Source organism: Rattus norvegicus, chromosome 20 (assembly GCF_021556685.1).
Source record: "Rattus norvegicus strain SHRSP/BbbUtx chromosome 20, alternate assembly SHRSP_T2T, whole genome shotgun sequence".
NCBI classification, from domain to species: domain Eukaryota; kingdom Metazoa; phylum Chordata; class Mammalia; order Rodentia; family Muridae; genus Rattus; species Rattus norvegicus.
The window spans coordinates 18,092,473-18,109,052 of NC_141553.1; the positions used below are offsets into that span (position 1 = coordinate 18,092,473).

At 47.0% G+C, this 16,580-nt stretch overlaps 1 protein-coding gene across 2 annotated transcripts in view; it reads left to right on the plus strand.

Moving 5' to 3' along the window:
* The first annotated feature begins 5,252 nt into the window (after positions 1-5,252).
* The window catches only part of Ube2d1 (ubiquitin-conjugating enzyme E2D 1), a 32,967-nt gene continuing 21,639 nt past the window's right edge, over positions 5,253-16,580 (plus strand). The window contains exon 1 of one of the 2 annotated variants that reach the window (NM_001108530.1): positions 5,253-5,373. In NM_001108530.1, coding sequence (NP_001102000.1) covers positions 5,350-5,373 — 24 coding nt within the window. In that variant the 5' untranslated portion in view covers positions 5,253-5,349. Of the gene's footprint in view, positions 5,374-6,696; positions 6,781-16,580 lie in introns of those variants that run through there. The other variant, XM_087597686.1, reaches the window with a different exon arrangement.

Genomic DNA, 16,580 nt, shown 5'->3' on the forward strand with positions numbered 1-16,580 from the left:
TTCACTATGTATCCAAGGATGAGGTGACCTTGAACTCCTGATATGGCTGTCTCTACTTCCCAGCACCGGACTCTAATCAGTAGACTTAAACCCACTGAGCCATCCCCGGAATTATGCTGAACCATGCCTGGCTTATTTGGAGCTGTGAATTGCACCCAGGGCCTCGCGCTTACACGGCAAAGACTCTACCCACCGAGCCATCACTTCCGAATCATTGTCAACTATATATGGAATCATCACGGGAGCACACCACTGAGGTGTATCTATGAGGTTGCTTCTTGAAAGCTTTAGCCAAGGAGGGAAGATCCATTCAGAGTGTGGAGGTGCATCGTATGGGCTGGGGCTTGGACGGAATAACAAGGAGGAAGCCAAGCTCTCTCTGCTTCTTGACTGTGGATGCAATTAAGCCAGTCGCCCTCTCCTGCGTCCATGACACCCATCCAAAATAACCTTGCACAAACTGTGAGCCACAATCAGCCTTCCCTTCCTTATGCATTTACCACTGCATTTATCAATGAGAAAGGTAACTAGGATCCTACTCAACTGCGCGGTCAGACGCATGTCTGCAGTAATGTTCAAGACGCTTGTCCCTTCCAAAGAAGTCCTCTAGGGACACAGTGTTGCGGATGGTTTATTGCTTATATTATGCTAATTGGGTCGCTAAACTATATGGGAATTTGCATGTCTGTATGAAAGACACTGTGAGTCCCCGCCCCCAGTTGGCTCTGATTGGTAAATAAAAGTTGCTGCCAACCAATGGCTGGGCAGGGAGACAGAGGCGGGACTTTAGAGTTCCCTGGGCAAGGGAACCCAGAGAAGAAGGCTTTAGTACTGCCATGCCAGAGAAGCAGGAGGATCAGACAGGAGAGCTGCAGAAGACAGAGTGACAATATAAGAGCCAGGGAAGAGAGCCCCAAGGGGCTCTCCCTGACTGGGACTGAGGTAGTAGAGATGGAATATAGATTTTAGTAAGTAATAATTCCGGAGTATCAAAGGGGAGGCGTTAGCAATGTGGAAGTTTTGGAGTAGCCTGGCCGTTGAGCTGCTTAGGGCATATTAAAAATAAGTCGGGGCTGGGGATTTAGCTCAGTGGTAGAGCGCTTACCTAGGAAGCACAAGGCCCTGGGTTCGGTCCCCAGCTCCGAAAAAAAGAACCAAAAAAAAAAATAAGTCTGTGTGTGTGTGTGTGTGTGTGTGTGTGTGTGTGTGTGTGTGTGTGTGAGAGAGAGAGAGAGAGAGAGAGAGAGAGAGAGAGAGAGAGAGAGAGAGAGAGAGAGTGTCTTTCACTCCAGAATCCACATTGGGGCGGTAGCAAATCGCGAGCGCGCCCACGGCAGACTTTAGAGTGGATTTACACACTACCACAACCATGCAGAGGCTGCTTGTCCCACAGAACATGCTTGGAAATGTAAAGATCGATTGTAGTGAGTGTCAGCATGTGACCCAGACCCGGCAGCATCAACATCACCGGGAGTTTGTTAGAAACACAGAGCAAGGATGTAAAAAACTGTGGTCCACAGTACCAAACATGCTAAAGGTCAAGGGTCACTGGTTTGAAGGAACTTCTGCTTCTGAGAGTCTTCCCGGATCCCTGGACGTTGGCCCTTTCTAAAGGCTCTCTGGCTATTCTATGACGCATTCAGATCTGCACACTACGATTTAAAACTTACTAGCTTAAGGTGACACCACAGGTATTCTCAGCAGGACCCGGGTCTAAGCATGGTGATGTGTCTTCTCTTCACTCAGTCCTGGTTTATTAAGCATCCTCAGCATATGACCTGTCCTGATTTCTGTGGAAGGATGTCACACACCCTGTCCCTGTATCCACAGAGGGACAGAAAGTGTGTTGGGTGTGAATCACTTCCCTGTAATCAGCTCTTCTCTCCCCTCTCCTTCTTCCCTGTCCTGCTCTCCCCTTCCTTCTATCTTGTTAATCTTGGTTGTTAAGTTGACTGGACAGTCAATTAAATACGAGCTGCTGGGCACTCGAGTGAGCGATTTTCTTACCAGATTTTTGAAACAGGAAGACCCACCCTAAATGCAAACTCCACCTGCTGGTGGCAGCCCAGATAGTAGTTGACAAAAGGATAAGGTTTTTCTCTGTTTGCCCTCATTCTTTTTTTTTTTTTTTTTTTTTTGGTTCTTTTTTTTTCCGGAGCTGGGGACCGAACCCAGGGCCTTGCGCTTCCTAGGCAAGCGCTCTACCACTGAGCTAAATCCCCAACCCCAATGTTTGCCCTCATTCTTGCTGGCAACCACTCTATCCTGTTCCTTCACCAAGATTACAACCAACTCCTTTTGGGCTTCCAAGACACACTGATGATTAGCAGCTCTCTAGGAATCCTCCAGGCTTCCAGCACCAGCTCGGTACTGCAGAGACATCCAGCCTCGTGGACTAAGCAGCCACCAGACTCTTGGACTCTCCAGTGTGGGACAGCCATCAATGGACTTCGTGGACCATATCCTATACACCAATCTAACAAGTTCACGCCCTCCCCCTGCACTTTTTTTTTTCCAATACAGGGTTTCTCTGTGTAACCCTGACTGTTCTAGAACTCACTCTGTGGACCAGGCTGGCCTGAACTCAGAAATCCACCTGCCTCGTCCTCCTGAGTGCTGGGATTAAAGGCGTGCCCAGAGAATGCCCTTTTAATGTGCATCCACTCTACCAGATTTATTCCTTTAGGGAAGCCTGACTAATACCCTTACCCTTCCCTCTCCTTTCTTCTCTTCCTTTTCTCTCTCTTTACTTTTCTATTCCCCACCTTGGTGAACAGATAAGGGACACTCTCCTGGGGTGTGTTTTGTTGAGTTTTGTCTAGAAGCATATGTAGAGTTCATCCGGTAAATGACTAGGCGTCCTTCTATGCCATGAAGAATGCACGGGGCTGGGGATTTAGCTCAGTGGTAGAGCGCTTACCTAGGAAGCGCAAGGCCCTGAGTTCGGTCCCCAGCTCCGAAAAAAAGAACCAAAAAAAAAAAAAAAAAAAAAAGAATGCACAATGACAGCAGATGAGCTAGGGTTGGAAAGGAATCGGTGATGAACTGTGATGGGCATTTTGCATATCTTTGGGGAAGAAGATGACTTAATCCATGACTCTTCGAGCAGTCCATAGGACCTCCAGGAAGAGAGAAAACTTGATGTCAATGTCTTGAGCCCTCAGTGACTTTCAAACAAAAGTTTCCTACCCACAGAGATACTGGAGGGTGTGTTTTTTGGGGTGGGTTAGTACCAACCACCGAATCATCTCCCAGGAAGGAGAATTGTCTGGCAATGAGTTCCTGGGAAGTGATGCTTTCCCTTGACGGTAGCAGGTGATCATGGCCTCGCCTCCGACATGACATCCAAAAGCCATCAGCCTGGGAACTCAACACCAAAAGCAACAGGAGCCCGAGACCAGACCTCACATCTCTGACTCCACTTACAAAGACAGTATGTGGAAGAGCAGAAAGGTAGTGTTCCTGTTCCGGAGCACAAGGATGGGTGCCCAAGTGTCCGGCTAGTCTCTGTATAGGTCTTTGTAGAAGGCAGGGCTTAGCTAGTATTTTCCAGAAGTCTCTTTGATCAGAAGTGTTTCCTAACACTCCTGAGTTGGGTCTAGGGGTATGATCAATGAAAAATGGTTCACCGTGGTTTTTTTTTTTTCCGGAGCTGAGGACCGAACCCAGGGCCTTGTGCTTGCTAGGCAAGCGCTCTACCACTGAGCTAAATCCCCAACCCCAGGTTCACCGTATTCTTATTCTAGTGTGTATAAGACCCGGCATTCCATGATCTGCTACAAGAAGGGCCGATCTATGGTTTGGTCCCTGGCTAAAAAGATGAATTGCATGTTAACGCCACTCTTCTTTTGAGGGGAGATAAAACAATAACGACAACAACAATGGGTGGGAAGACACGGCCTATAAAGTGCTGATCAGCAAGCATGAGGACCCTAGTTCCATCCCCAGTGCCCATGAACAAATGTACGGATGATGAGGCTTGTGTGTAAAATCAACGCCGAGCAGGTAAAGACAGCAGATTCCTCGCCAGGCCAGCCCAATGGGTGAGGCTCAGGTCCCTGTGCGTGACCCTGTCTCAAAAAACAAGGTGTACAGCTCCTGGGAAATAATTTCACAACACACACACACACACACACACACACACACACACACACACACACACACACAGGGGGTGGGGGTAGTGGCTTGGTTCTGAGTAAGAAAAACAGCGCCCGGAAGAACGCTGCTAAGTAGAGGCAAGACTGCAAAGGGCCCCTGCCACAGCTGATGGGGACCTGGGAACAGGAAAGTGGACCGATGTGCAGACAGAGCAGGACTGCTTGAGTGGACCTCTGCAAAGCACAGTCCCTCAGACCTTTCTGGGCTGCAACTCATCTCTAGTTTGTGCAGAGGGCGTGGCGTCGTTCTTCTGTGGACCACTGCAAAGCAGGAGAAGAGAACTTCCCAGATGTGGCTGATTTAGCTGCAGGGACACTGTAGAAGCCGGGGCAGTGAGTGTTTTGAGAAGCAAAACGGGACTCAAAACCATTTCGGATAAGGAATGGATTGACTTTAGTCATCAGAAACCTAAGACTGACCAAAGCCGTCGGAAATCTGAGACTGAGCAAAGCGAAAACTCATCCTGCAGGTGCCAAGCCAAGAAGACATGGTTGAAAGGACAAGCAAAATCTGAGATCACAGGAATTGAGAAGGGACTGAAGGACGCCTCAGTGGGCAAAATGCTTGCTGCACAAGCCTGAGGACCCGAGTTCGGATGCCGGAGACCTCGTAAGGGTCGGTTGTGTGGGAAGCTGTCTGCAATTCCATTTTTGGGAGATGAAGACAAAAAGACATAAAGGGAAAACCCTGCCTCAAAAAAATAAGGTGGGGTGCAATTGACGAAGACTCCTCACGCTCCCGGGGGCGAGCGGAGAAGAAACAGAAATATCTAAAAAGGAAGTTAAGATCTGCTGCAGGGTCTGTGCGAGGAGGAGCGACCCGTGATTCACAGCAGCTCCTAAGAGCCGACAGCTCACCTGCTGTCCCGGTTTTTGCAGATTCTGGCCCTTATTCTGCAGAGCGGCTGCAGGGAGTAAGCAGCAGCCTGGTCGCAGCTGTCACCCACGGGTGACCAGACGACGTCCGCGCGGGCGGCAGAGGCCGAGCCTGGAACTACACTTCCCAGTGTGCCAGGCGGGCGGGGCGCGGCGGGGAGGGCGCAGGCTCCTTCCCAGCAAGCGAAGGCGGAAACAAAAGAGCCCGGCGCCGCCGCCCGCACACTCGCGCACCGCGCCCGGGCGCACACGGAGCAGCCCCGCGAGGCGGCAGCCCGGGACACGCGGACCTGCCGCAGCCCCCGCCGCCTGCCCCATGGCGCTGAAGCGGATCCAGAAAGTGAGTGGCTGCTAGGACCGGCCTGGGTGTCCCCGAGAGGTCCCCAGGAGCTCGGGGTGCACGGCGTGGGAGGGGCGCGGGCACTAGGGAGGCCGGGGTGCGGATCGGCCCGCACAGGTGAGGCGTGCATGCGCAGGGTCCGGGTGCTTGGAACCCGGGGCAACCCGATCCGGTCGTGTCCTTTCCAGGCTGAGCCTAGAACCCCGGGTGCGGGTGCCGGTGCGGTGGCCAGATTGCCCCGGGGTGTGTGCATCCCCGCTGGGCAGGGGCTTGCTCTGCAGCGGGCGGCCTGCGTGCCCTATCACGCCGTGCGTCCTTACCAGGTCCCCGGAGCCCTCCTTCCTGTGTTCGCACCCCGGGCTCCCCGGGAGGACAGGGAAGGTGTGGTGGGCCTACGGCCTTTATTCTCAGAGAGTGGGGCTGGGTCTTTCTGGGCTTTGCAGTCGGATGGTGCTCAGTGGGAGGAAAGGGTTGGGGAAGCGGGATTGGGGCGGAGGAGCCAGCAGAAAGCTCTTGCCCCTGCTATTTTGGTGGTTCTGCACGCAGCTGCCACTTCAGGTCACATAGCTGCACCGAGTACATAGTTGCTGATACACAGCAAGATGACCTCCTGGCTGTGATTCAAGGCGAGGCAAGCCAAGCTGGTTGTTGGTTTTGTTTGTTGCTTTTTTTTTTTTTTTTTTTAAAACATCCTCATGATAAACTTAGATGTAGAGTTGAAGACACAACACTAAGGACCACAAATTAAACTGTTTGGATGCTTTGATGCATGACTAGAGAATGAGGAAGACAATCGAAGGGTCAACACCTAGCATCTGTCCCAACCCTCTCTTTGTATTCTTTACCGCACCCATTTCTCTTGTTGGCCTGTCCCCTGACTCAAGTGTCTTTTAACATTTTACAGCCGGCAGCCCTTGCTGCTGGGAACCGGGTGTTTGGGAACGCTTTGGAAGCAAATGGAAGCAGTGGATAATGTGTTTGGTAATTGATTTCACAAGAAATGGATGGCTCCCCAAACGTTTTTATCAACCTTTCCAGCTACACTTGACTGCAAATGTTCTGAGTTAGAGTTAGAGTGGTAGTCGGCAGGCATCTTTCGGTACAGAGGACAGCAACTTTTACACGCAGCCAGATTTTGGGGTTCTTTTTTTGGTTCGAACATCAGCTGTGTAGATCGTCGCTGTTCTTTGTACCGCTGAAGGTCAACTTGGTATAAAATGTAAGATCAGCGTTTATTAAATAATGACGTTTTCTCGTTGGAAGATAACGTGGCTGCACTTTATTTTTAACCGTATAAACAAGCCTAAATTTGAAGCCGCAGCCGTCATTGCCTTGCTGACTTCTGATCGCCGATGTTCTGTTGGTTTCCCCTTTGGAAGTTTTCAAACTTTGCTTCTTTTCGTGATGGTGAGGCATTCTATGTGGCTTTGTTCTCTCTCTCTCTCTCTCTCTCTCTCTCTCTCTCTCTCTCTCTCATGCGCACACACAATAGCTCTTAGATGTCATAGGTATTATCTATAGAATATATCCATTCAGAGAAAGAATGTATTACTGGATGTGTAGTCTTGGTATGTCTTATTGGTCATGCTAAGCTTGACTTATGTATTTGACTTAGTATGGAAAACGTCCACACCTTCTTTCTTTTTCCTTTTTTCCTTTCTTTTTTTTCTTTTTCTTTTTCTTTTTTCTTTTTTCTTTTTTCTTTCTTTTTTTTTTTTAAGATTTTGGGTGTTAAACAGAATTGTCTAGTATGACGATAACCTTAAATACAACTGATGGCAAATCTGTGACAAACTGGTATTGTGGAGAAGACATGGGAGGTCACATGATTCTATGTTCCCCGCATTGACTGCCACGAATCATCAGTCATACATGCCAGCCACCGCGTTCGCCCCCAACGGATTCTACCGTCCTCTGCCATTCTCGCCTGTCATCTTGCTTAGAACTAAGTCCAGGTCAAATAGGCCACCCATGAGCTGCATCAATGCCCTCTGGTATCCTGTGTTCCCATTCTCATTTGAATCTTGTTCAGTCCAACAAATGGAGTTCAATGCGAACCTTTGGCCTTAAAAAAATTTTTGTTTTTAGTGTGTGTATGTGTGAGTACATGCCACATGTGTGGGGGTGGCCACAGAGGCTAGAAGAGGTAAGAGACAGCATCAGGTATTCTGATGCCAGAGCCATAGGTGGTTGTGAGCTGTCTGACGTGGGTGCTGGGAATTGAACTTGGGTCATCTGAAGGAGTAGTTCTTCACTGCTGAGCCATCTCCCAAGCCTCTAACCGCCCTCCTCCTCCTCTTCCTCCTCCTCTTCTTTTTCTTTTTCTTCTTCTTCTTCTTCTTCTTCTTCTTCTTCTTCTTCTTCTTCTTCTTCTTCTTCTTCTTCTTTTTCTTCTTCAATATCTTTTAAAGCAATGACGTGATAACTTCACCATTTCTTTACCTAAAAGTATCAGCCCTTGACGTTCATGGAATCCCAGCTTGGCGGTGGGGTAGCAAAGAATACAGGGAGAGAGACAGTCCCCAGGGCAGGGAGCAAAGTCACTGTAGAGCCCAGGGCTGCCAGTGGAAAGATGCTGGACCTGGAAGCTGAGGTGGGGTTAACATGGAAAGGTCAAAAGCCCTGATGTTCTCCTGTGTTCTCTTCGTCCAAAGACAGAAGCAGGGGCTGGAGTTGAGACGAGTTTTGCTCAGGCTTAATCTCTTGAGACAGGATTTGGCACGTTTGAGAATAATGTTCGCAGCTTCTCATTTCTCCACCTATGAAAAGAACAAAGCTGTTGAATTGAAACTGTGTTTTTCTACAAAGCGTGCGGACAGAGGCGCTTCAAATATATCCCCATGCTGGAGTAGACTAAAGGATTTAATGCTCTAATTTAGACATCCTGTGCCAGTTCTGCATTTCAGCTCATAAATTTACACACCCGTGGCCTATTTTTAGATGCAGGAGAAAGATGTTATTACAGTCGTCTAAATCACTGAAGGGATAAAGTTTGAGCAAAATCTGAAGGAAGAAGCCTGCGACGGATTCAACAAAAGAGAGCAGCTTTTGGTTGGGTGTCTATTGTTAGTTGTTTTCTAGGTGTTTCTTCTGTGAACACCGTTTTTTCAGTCCTCGGTACACTTTGCTTTGAAGAAAAAAAAATACCACTTTTTAAATGATAAATGTTACAATATACTACTGAACACTTTGAGACCTAAGGGAGAAAGAACCCTAGTGTAGCCATCGTCAACGTCGTCAACGTCGTCAACGTCATGGTCTCTCTCCCTTTGTGTTTATTTTCCAGAAGGAATTTTAGGTAATAATCATGCTACATGGTATGTGCTAGAACTTGCCTTTTTTTTTTTCTCTTTTTGTCTGTCTTCTGAAGAGTGAAACAAAAGGCTTTTCTTTCACACATATCGTGACACAGATAATTATCCTTCCCTGTGTAGTGTTCTGTCCCCAAATGAAACATTTGGGACTGGGAGTGTGGCTCGGCACTAAAACACACACACACCTACTGCTTTCAAGGCTCTGGGTTCAACTGCCAGCACCACAAGAATAAATAAGTTGCCTCTTGGTTCCAAAGAATCGAACATTTGGCTTTTAAATAATTAAATCTAAATCGTGTGCACGAACGTAAATTAAAATGCAATTTCTGTAACTGCTTCGAGCTGCCCTGGTTTTGATTTCTATGATTCTGAATCATAGTGCCTGTGCTGGCCTAGTAAACATGGTATCTAAGGTAGCCAGACCCTCTGCGCTTGTGTCATCAAGGGCAACAGAGGATCCAGCTTTTGTTCCTGGCTCTGTGACAGACTTCAGTTTTCTTACCCATACACATCCCAAAGGATGACAGCCACCACCATGTGCAGAGGTCCATCTGCCTAACACCATGACAAAAGCTTACCCTTGGCAAGTTGTTTGCTCCTTCATGAGGCTGTGGGGCTAGAAACAATCTTATCCCCATTCTGCAGATGGTAAAACAAAGGCACAGAGGTGTTAACTGGGGTTCCCAGGCTCACATATGTGGAGTATGGAAATGGTTAGGATTCCAAATGGGACAGTCTGCCCAGAGATGATGTAAGCACGGGCTTCTCCCACCATCACGTTGTTGAGGTTTTTTTTTGTTTGTTTTGTTTTCGTTTTTAACTGAAAGACATGGAGTCAAGGGGCTGGGAGTTTAACTCAATTGGTAAAGTGCTCACACGGCACACACATCCCTGGCATGGTGGCTCCCTCCTGCTATCCCAGCACTCAGGAGAGACAGGGTTGGGAAGGATCAGTTCAAGGTTGGCCTCAGTTTCTTTCTTTCTTTCTTTTTTTTCTTTTCCGGAGCAGAGGACCGAACCCAGGGCCTTCGGCTTGCTAGGCAAGTGCTCTACCACTGAGCTAAATCCCCAATCCCCGTCCTCAGTTTCATACTGAGCTGGAGGCCATCCTGGACTGTGAGACCCTATCTCAAAGACAAACACGTAAGAAAGATTTAAGTCAGGAATTTATGGAGACAGCGCTCAGTGAGATGATGGTCAACCCTGTAATTAGGACTCTGCTTGGGGGTTGGGGATTTAGCTCAGTGGTAGAGCGCTTGCCTAGGAAGCGCAAGGCCCTGGGTTCGGTCCCCAGCTCCGGAAAAAAAAGAAAAAAAAAGAAAAAAAAAGAAAAAAAAAAAAGGACTCTGCTTGTTTAATCGCCACCCCGGCTCAGCTCTGAGTGATGCTCAAACCCTGCCCCTCAGAGATGACCCTCGTCACTAAACACTGGAGAATAACAGCTTCATTCATCTCCCCATACCCCTGGAAATGTTGACTCCTCCGGAGGGATTTAGAGAAACAACTGCTTGGAGTTCTTTTTTTATTTTTTTAAAGATTTATTTATGTATTATATATGAGTGCAGTGTAGCTGTCAGACACACCAGAAAAGGGCATCAGGTCTTATTACAGATGGTTGTGAGCCACTATGTGGTTGCTGGGATTTGAACTCAGGACCTCTGGAAGAGCAGTCAGGGCCCTTAACCACTGAGAGCCATCTCTCCAGCCCCCTTTGGAGTTCTTTTTTTTTTTTTTTTTTTGGTTCTTTTTTTCGGAGCTGGGGACCGAACCCAGGGCCTTGCACTTCCTAGGTAAGCGCTCTACCACTGAGCCAAATCCCCAGCCCCCCCTTTGGAGTTCTTTAGATAGCTTGATGGTATCATTTTATTGTGGAGTTTTCACTTGCCATAATTGTGAATTGGTCCTATCGTTTAAGTGGCCGTGGTGGCTTTCAGTAGTAATTCATGTTAGAAGATGAAATGCAAGAGTACAGAAGGAGAGAGATAGCCCCAAAGAAAACACACCGAGCCCAGGATCTTTAGTGTTTGTAGATGATCAGTTTGCCTCAAGAGGAGAGGAAGCAGTATTCTTTCTCGAGGAAGAATCCATGATGAGGGGCTGGAGAGATGGCTCAGTGGTGTTAAGAGCACTGACTTCTCTTCCAGAGGTCCTGAGTTCAAATTCCAGCAACCACATGGTGGCTCACAACCATCTGTAATGGGATCAGATGCCCTCTCTGGGTGTGTCTGAAGATGGTGAAGGTGTACTCATATACATAACATAAATAAATAAATCTTTTAAAAAAAGAATCCATGATGAGGATTTTGCTTTCCTTTTTTTTAAAAATTTATTTATTAATTATATATATGAGTACACAGTAGCTGTCTTTAGACACATCAGAAGTGGCGTGGGATCCCATTACAGATGGTTGGGAGCCACCATGTGGTTGCCGGGAATTGGACTCAGGACCTCTGGAAGAGCAGTCAGTGCTCTTAACCGCTGAGCCATCTCTCCCGCCCGGATTTTGCTTTCCATAAACCCCTGAAATTAAACTCAGTCTTTTGCCCCCATCTGTACATTTTTTTCCCTTTATGATAACAAAGGTGCAGGAAGATGAGATAACTTATCCTAGAGGAAGTGTTCTGAGGAGATAAATAGACTTAGATGAGACTGCTGATGTCTGTTCACAGGAGTCAGATATATAAACACCAAAGGATGGATGTAGATCGCCCTCAGGAACCCAGGAGCATCCCTGCCCCTTCAGCTCCAGTGTTGTTAATCAAAAGTGATACAAGGAAGCTAATGGTTGCTTAGCAATATGTTGGTCCCCACCCCCCTTCTAAATATTGGGAAAAAATGGTATTTTATTGAAAACAGGCATTAAGTGACTCGACCATTCTCTCACCCATCAAAGTCCCGGAGTGGCACTGTGTTGCCCAATAGGCCTGGATTTGGAATTTGAGGGCCACCCAACTGAGAACATAGGTGTGGGAATGCAGACTGTCTATGTGACCCCCCACCTCCACCCCCCACCCCCTCCAGAAGCTGAGGTCATACCCATTTAGTTTACTTCCTGGTTTAGCTTCACACAGATAGCACAAGGGCCTTCCACAGGCACTTCTCCTGTGGGTGGAAAGGAAGCAGTTACCGTCTAGAAGCTCAGTTCCCACTGCCTTGCCTCTTCCTGGGTATTTTTGCCAATCACTCTTTCTGACCTGTGTATGCTGCATATCTTAAGGGATGCCATATTGGTTCATGGGAAGAAGGCTCTCAGGTTTAAAGTATCCTCTTCAAAGGAGTGGACAGGGCCACATCCACATCCATCCTTAAACTTTAAACTTGTTCAGATACCCTCACCCCCCATGCGCGTGCATGCCTTCGTGTACATTCATGCTCAGGGGGCTACTTTCCACTGGTACCATAGAGTTTGGGAATATATAGCTAGCTAGGTGGTACTGCAGAGAATTATGTATATGTGAGGACCAAGTCATGATGTAAAGACTGTTCTGTTTTCTTATGCATAGAGCTAAACGTTTTGAAAATCACTAACTAATGTGACCAAACGAGGCAACTCTTCCAGGAAGCCCTGCCCTTGGGTATATGTACTATCTCTCCCTTACCACCTAGGCTGAAATCTCTGTTAAAAATCTACTTAAATTCCAACTCTTACTTCATAAAACAGGGCCCGCCTGTCATCCACACATAAAAGATAAAATGTTCTGGGCTTAGACACATTTCCAGTTAATACAAAGTGTCAACACTCAGACACTCATTGTTTTCTGCCTCAAGTAGCAACAAAGTATACAGTCAGTGAGGTCCCACTATAGTGTTCAAGAATAGCACCTTGATTATTTTAATGATTGTTACTTTGAGACAAATTCTGTATAGCCAGCCTCAGACCCATGTTCTTTCTACCTTAGCTTCCTGACTGTTGGGATCCATTGGTGTGCAATACTATGCCCAGTTTAAGATGGATTTTTTCAAATATAAACATTATTAAAGACCTGCTCTTTGCCAGTTATTCAGGAGGAAACTCTGGGGCTGGAGAGATGGCTCAGTGGTTAAGAGCACTGACTGCTCTTCCAGAGGATCTGAGTTCAAATCATAGCAACCACATGGTGGCTCACAACCATCTGTAATGGGATCTGATGCCCTCTTCTGGTGTGTCTGAAGACAGTGACAGAGTACTCATGTGTATAAAAAATAGTATGAAATAATTTTTTGAGGAGGGGTGGGGGGACTCTGAGGGCTGGAGAGAGATGGCTCAGAGTGTGTTTGCCATTATTCCAGAGAACTTTGGTTCCCAGCATCCACACCCTGTGGAGCTCTAGGGGATCCAATGCCCTCTTCTGGTCTCTGCAGGAAACCACACACATGTGCACATACACAGAGAGATAAAAATCAAATGAAGATTTTAAAAAAAGAACAGAGCGGCTGGGGATTTAGCTCAGTGGTAGAGCGCTTACCTAGGAAGCGCAAGGCCCTGGGTTCGGTCCCCAGCTCCAAAAAAAAAAAAAAAAAAAAAAAAGAACAGAGCAGTGAAAGGTAATATTTAATAACAAGTTCCTGCTTTATGCATGTTTTAAAAATAGATTTTCTCTCTTTTTCGATTTTTTTTTTCCTGAAACACCATGTCTCTTGGTTAAAATAAACTAAATGGTAAGTTTTGATAATGTAGTGCTCAAAAGGCAGTATAGGGAGAGATGGCTCAGTGGTTAAGGCACTGGATGCTCTTCCCGAGGTACAGGTTTGATTCCCATACCCACATACTGCCTCACAACCGTCTGTGACTCCAGTTCCAGGGAACCTGACACCCTCTTCCCGCCTCCACAGGCTCCAGACACGTTGCCATTCAGTCAAGCAAAACACCCCTGCATACAAAATGATAAAATTAAACTCATTTAAGACATCAACCATTTAAAACAAGCAAATAAGACTAAGTGGGAGCCTATTCCTTATGTCTAGAGTCTGCCCTGCGTTTTAGGAAGTGTGCAGTCATGCCCTGTCATGTTTTCCTTGGCTCTCACAGTGTCTTTGAACACAATTACTTCTCAAAGCTTATGAAGTAGTGTCATTTCAAACCTTTCATGAGCTCCCAAGCTAGAGAGAGAGAGAGAGAGAGAGAGAGAGAGAGAGAGAGAGAGAGAGAGAGAATGAGAATGAGAATTCCTTTTCATTTGTTTATTCTTGTGTGCTGATCTCTTGAGCACATAGCCTGGCTTGCTTTAGCACAGGGGAGCAGAGCACACCAGCTGTCACGATCCTGGGGTGAGTGGATCCGTGTGAGAAGAGTGCTGTACTAGAGATCAGACAGTCTAGACCTTGGTCCTAAGTTTATCATTTGACCTTGGCCAGGTCAAGCTACTAAGGGAATTCAAGCATCTCAACGGTCTCTTCTGTATATTTGTACATTGTGTCCATTATACATAGGTGTGTTTGTACATGTGCATGTGTAATAACAACCTTTAATTCTCTTCCCCACTATGGTGGGGGGATCGAACCCATGTGCTATGCAGAGGGCTCTACCAGTGATCGGTATCCAGAGCCTCCCTTTCATAATGAGATCTGTCATTTCTGTTTTGTTTTATTCGGTAAATATCTGAACTTGTCACAAGGTTAAAAAAAAAAAAAGAGCTGTGTGTTCTGTAGCCATGTGAGATAAATTCTGATGTGTTTGAGATATAAGAAAATTTCAGTGTTGGCATTGTAATGTGTAATAGATCGTTAGTGGGTCCTCTGATAAGAGATCAATTATTTGTGATACAAATAAGTGTTTCTATGGCGGGCTGGTACTGTAATGCGATTTTCTAATTCCGTTTAGCTTCTATCTCTTTGACAGGTGTCTTGGCCCTTTAAGGGTCCCCCCCCCCCCCCCACCGCCAGGTAATTAGAGAGAGCTGCCTTATGTAATTGCCTCATCGGTAGACTTTTAGGGATCCCAAGAGATACATTTTATAGAATACTTTCTGATTCAAGGGATACTAAATGAGTGAGGAGATTCATGGGAAAGTGGGTCCAACTACTAATAAAGGTAGGATGACAGCTGTAACTATAAGTAACCAGATGTAAGGAAATACCAACCACAAGGAAAGAATAATGTGTCTATGCTGTCCGTAGTGCTTTAGTGGAAAAGATGGACTTAGAGGTAGATCTGGAGGAGGGTGAAAGACATAGGGACTCCCTATTTGTATAGAAAGCTGTAGAATTCAAGACACAAGACTTGATTAACTTGGAGCTGATAACCGTGCCTTTGGGAAGCACAGGTGGAGTAGGGTGTGGGACTCGGTGAATGGAGGCCATGCAGAGAATTGTCTACTCACAGAGCAGAGGCTGCCTGGTGAAGCCATGCTAATCTGGAGCTGGTTGGACAGGATGCAATGTCATTCTCCGCACAGTGTTATTCTGATGAATGTCTTGAACAAAGGCAAGCGAGGGATCCTGGGAATAGAGTAGGGACCCACTGAGGGTGAGAGAAAACTGCCAACCGATTAAATAATGTTTAAGGGAAGGCTTGAAGATAAAAGGTGAGATTGGTAAAATTAATGGGGGGGGGGGGGAGAGAGAGAGAGAGAGAGAGAGAGAGAGAGAGAGAGAGAAAATATGAATGTGTGTGTAAGGTGAGAGGAGAGGTGATTAAAGAGGAAAGAGGAAGCCATGTTGAACAATACAGTTTAGGCAAAATAGTATTTTGGAAAATTGAAAGTCACCTTGAGTAGGACAAAGATGTCTTTCTTTCTCCCTTCCCTCTTCTCCCCTCCCATCCCCTTCCCTCCCTCCCTCCCTCCCTCCCTCCCTCCCTCCCTCCCTTCCTCCCTCTCTCTTTCCCCTCCCCTCCCCTCCCACCCCTCCTCTTCCCTCCCCTCTCTCTTCCCCCTCCCCCCTCTCTTCCCCCTCCCCCCTCTCCTCTCTCTCTCTCTCTCTCTCTCTCTCTCTCTCTCTCTCTTTCTTTCTTTCTTTCTAATCTGGCCCTAACTGTGCACTCTCAATTTGCCTTAAAGTCACTGCGTAGCCCAGGCCAGCTTGAAACTCATGATTCCTGGCGTTCCAACTTCTGAGAACATCCAGCAGTGTATACCACCACTCCAGCGGTAAACCTTACTTTGCAACCTATCGCAAAGGCCTGATGTGGTTGGTGGCCTTGTGGACATGTTGCTGTCGGCACCGTGTTAGGTGGAAAAATCCAAAGAGCTTCTTACACTCAAGTGTTTTTAACTGGGTCCATGGCAGGGGGGCATGGAAGTGAGAGGGTGGGAATAATGAGGGGTTCTCTGGAGTTGCTTTGACCCAACCGTCCCTGCCCCTTGCTTAGCCCTTCATGTTAAGTCTTCAAGATTGCCGGGCTGCAAGTCTCTTCAGGCTCCTCTCCCTGACGTCCAGGGTGCACCTGGATGCTTTAGTGAGATCTGTCCAACTCCTTACGCTGATAGGTCTCTGCTGTGACTGCAGCAGAAACCTTGACCCTGTGGGCCTCCACTGGCTTGCATGCAGTTGCCTTCTAGAACCTTCTGGGGAGGGATAAGGACCAGGGAGAATCAGAAGAACACTTTGGTGTACTTATTAGTGAGAGGGTATGGGACACTGAGGTAGTCAGGAAGGAGTCAGATGACCAAAGCTAGAGTTTAGGTCACTGTCATGAATACATGCAACTTAGCTTCAAGACTTCCTAAAGCAGATTAGCATGTAGCTTGGATTTGTTTAAAGTATATTTTACATGCTTTGGATGTGTCTAAAGTATATTTTATGTAATTCCTCGGCTGGAACTGTATGTGCAATTGTATGTGTACATGAAAGTAACTCAGGCCCTTCTATTTCAAAGGATTCTAGAAGGCTGGGAGATGGTTCAGTGGGTAGAGCCACATAAAGCCAGGTGTGGTAGCGTGCATGTGTAGTCCTGTAATCCTAGCACTCCTGTGC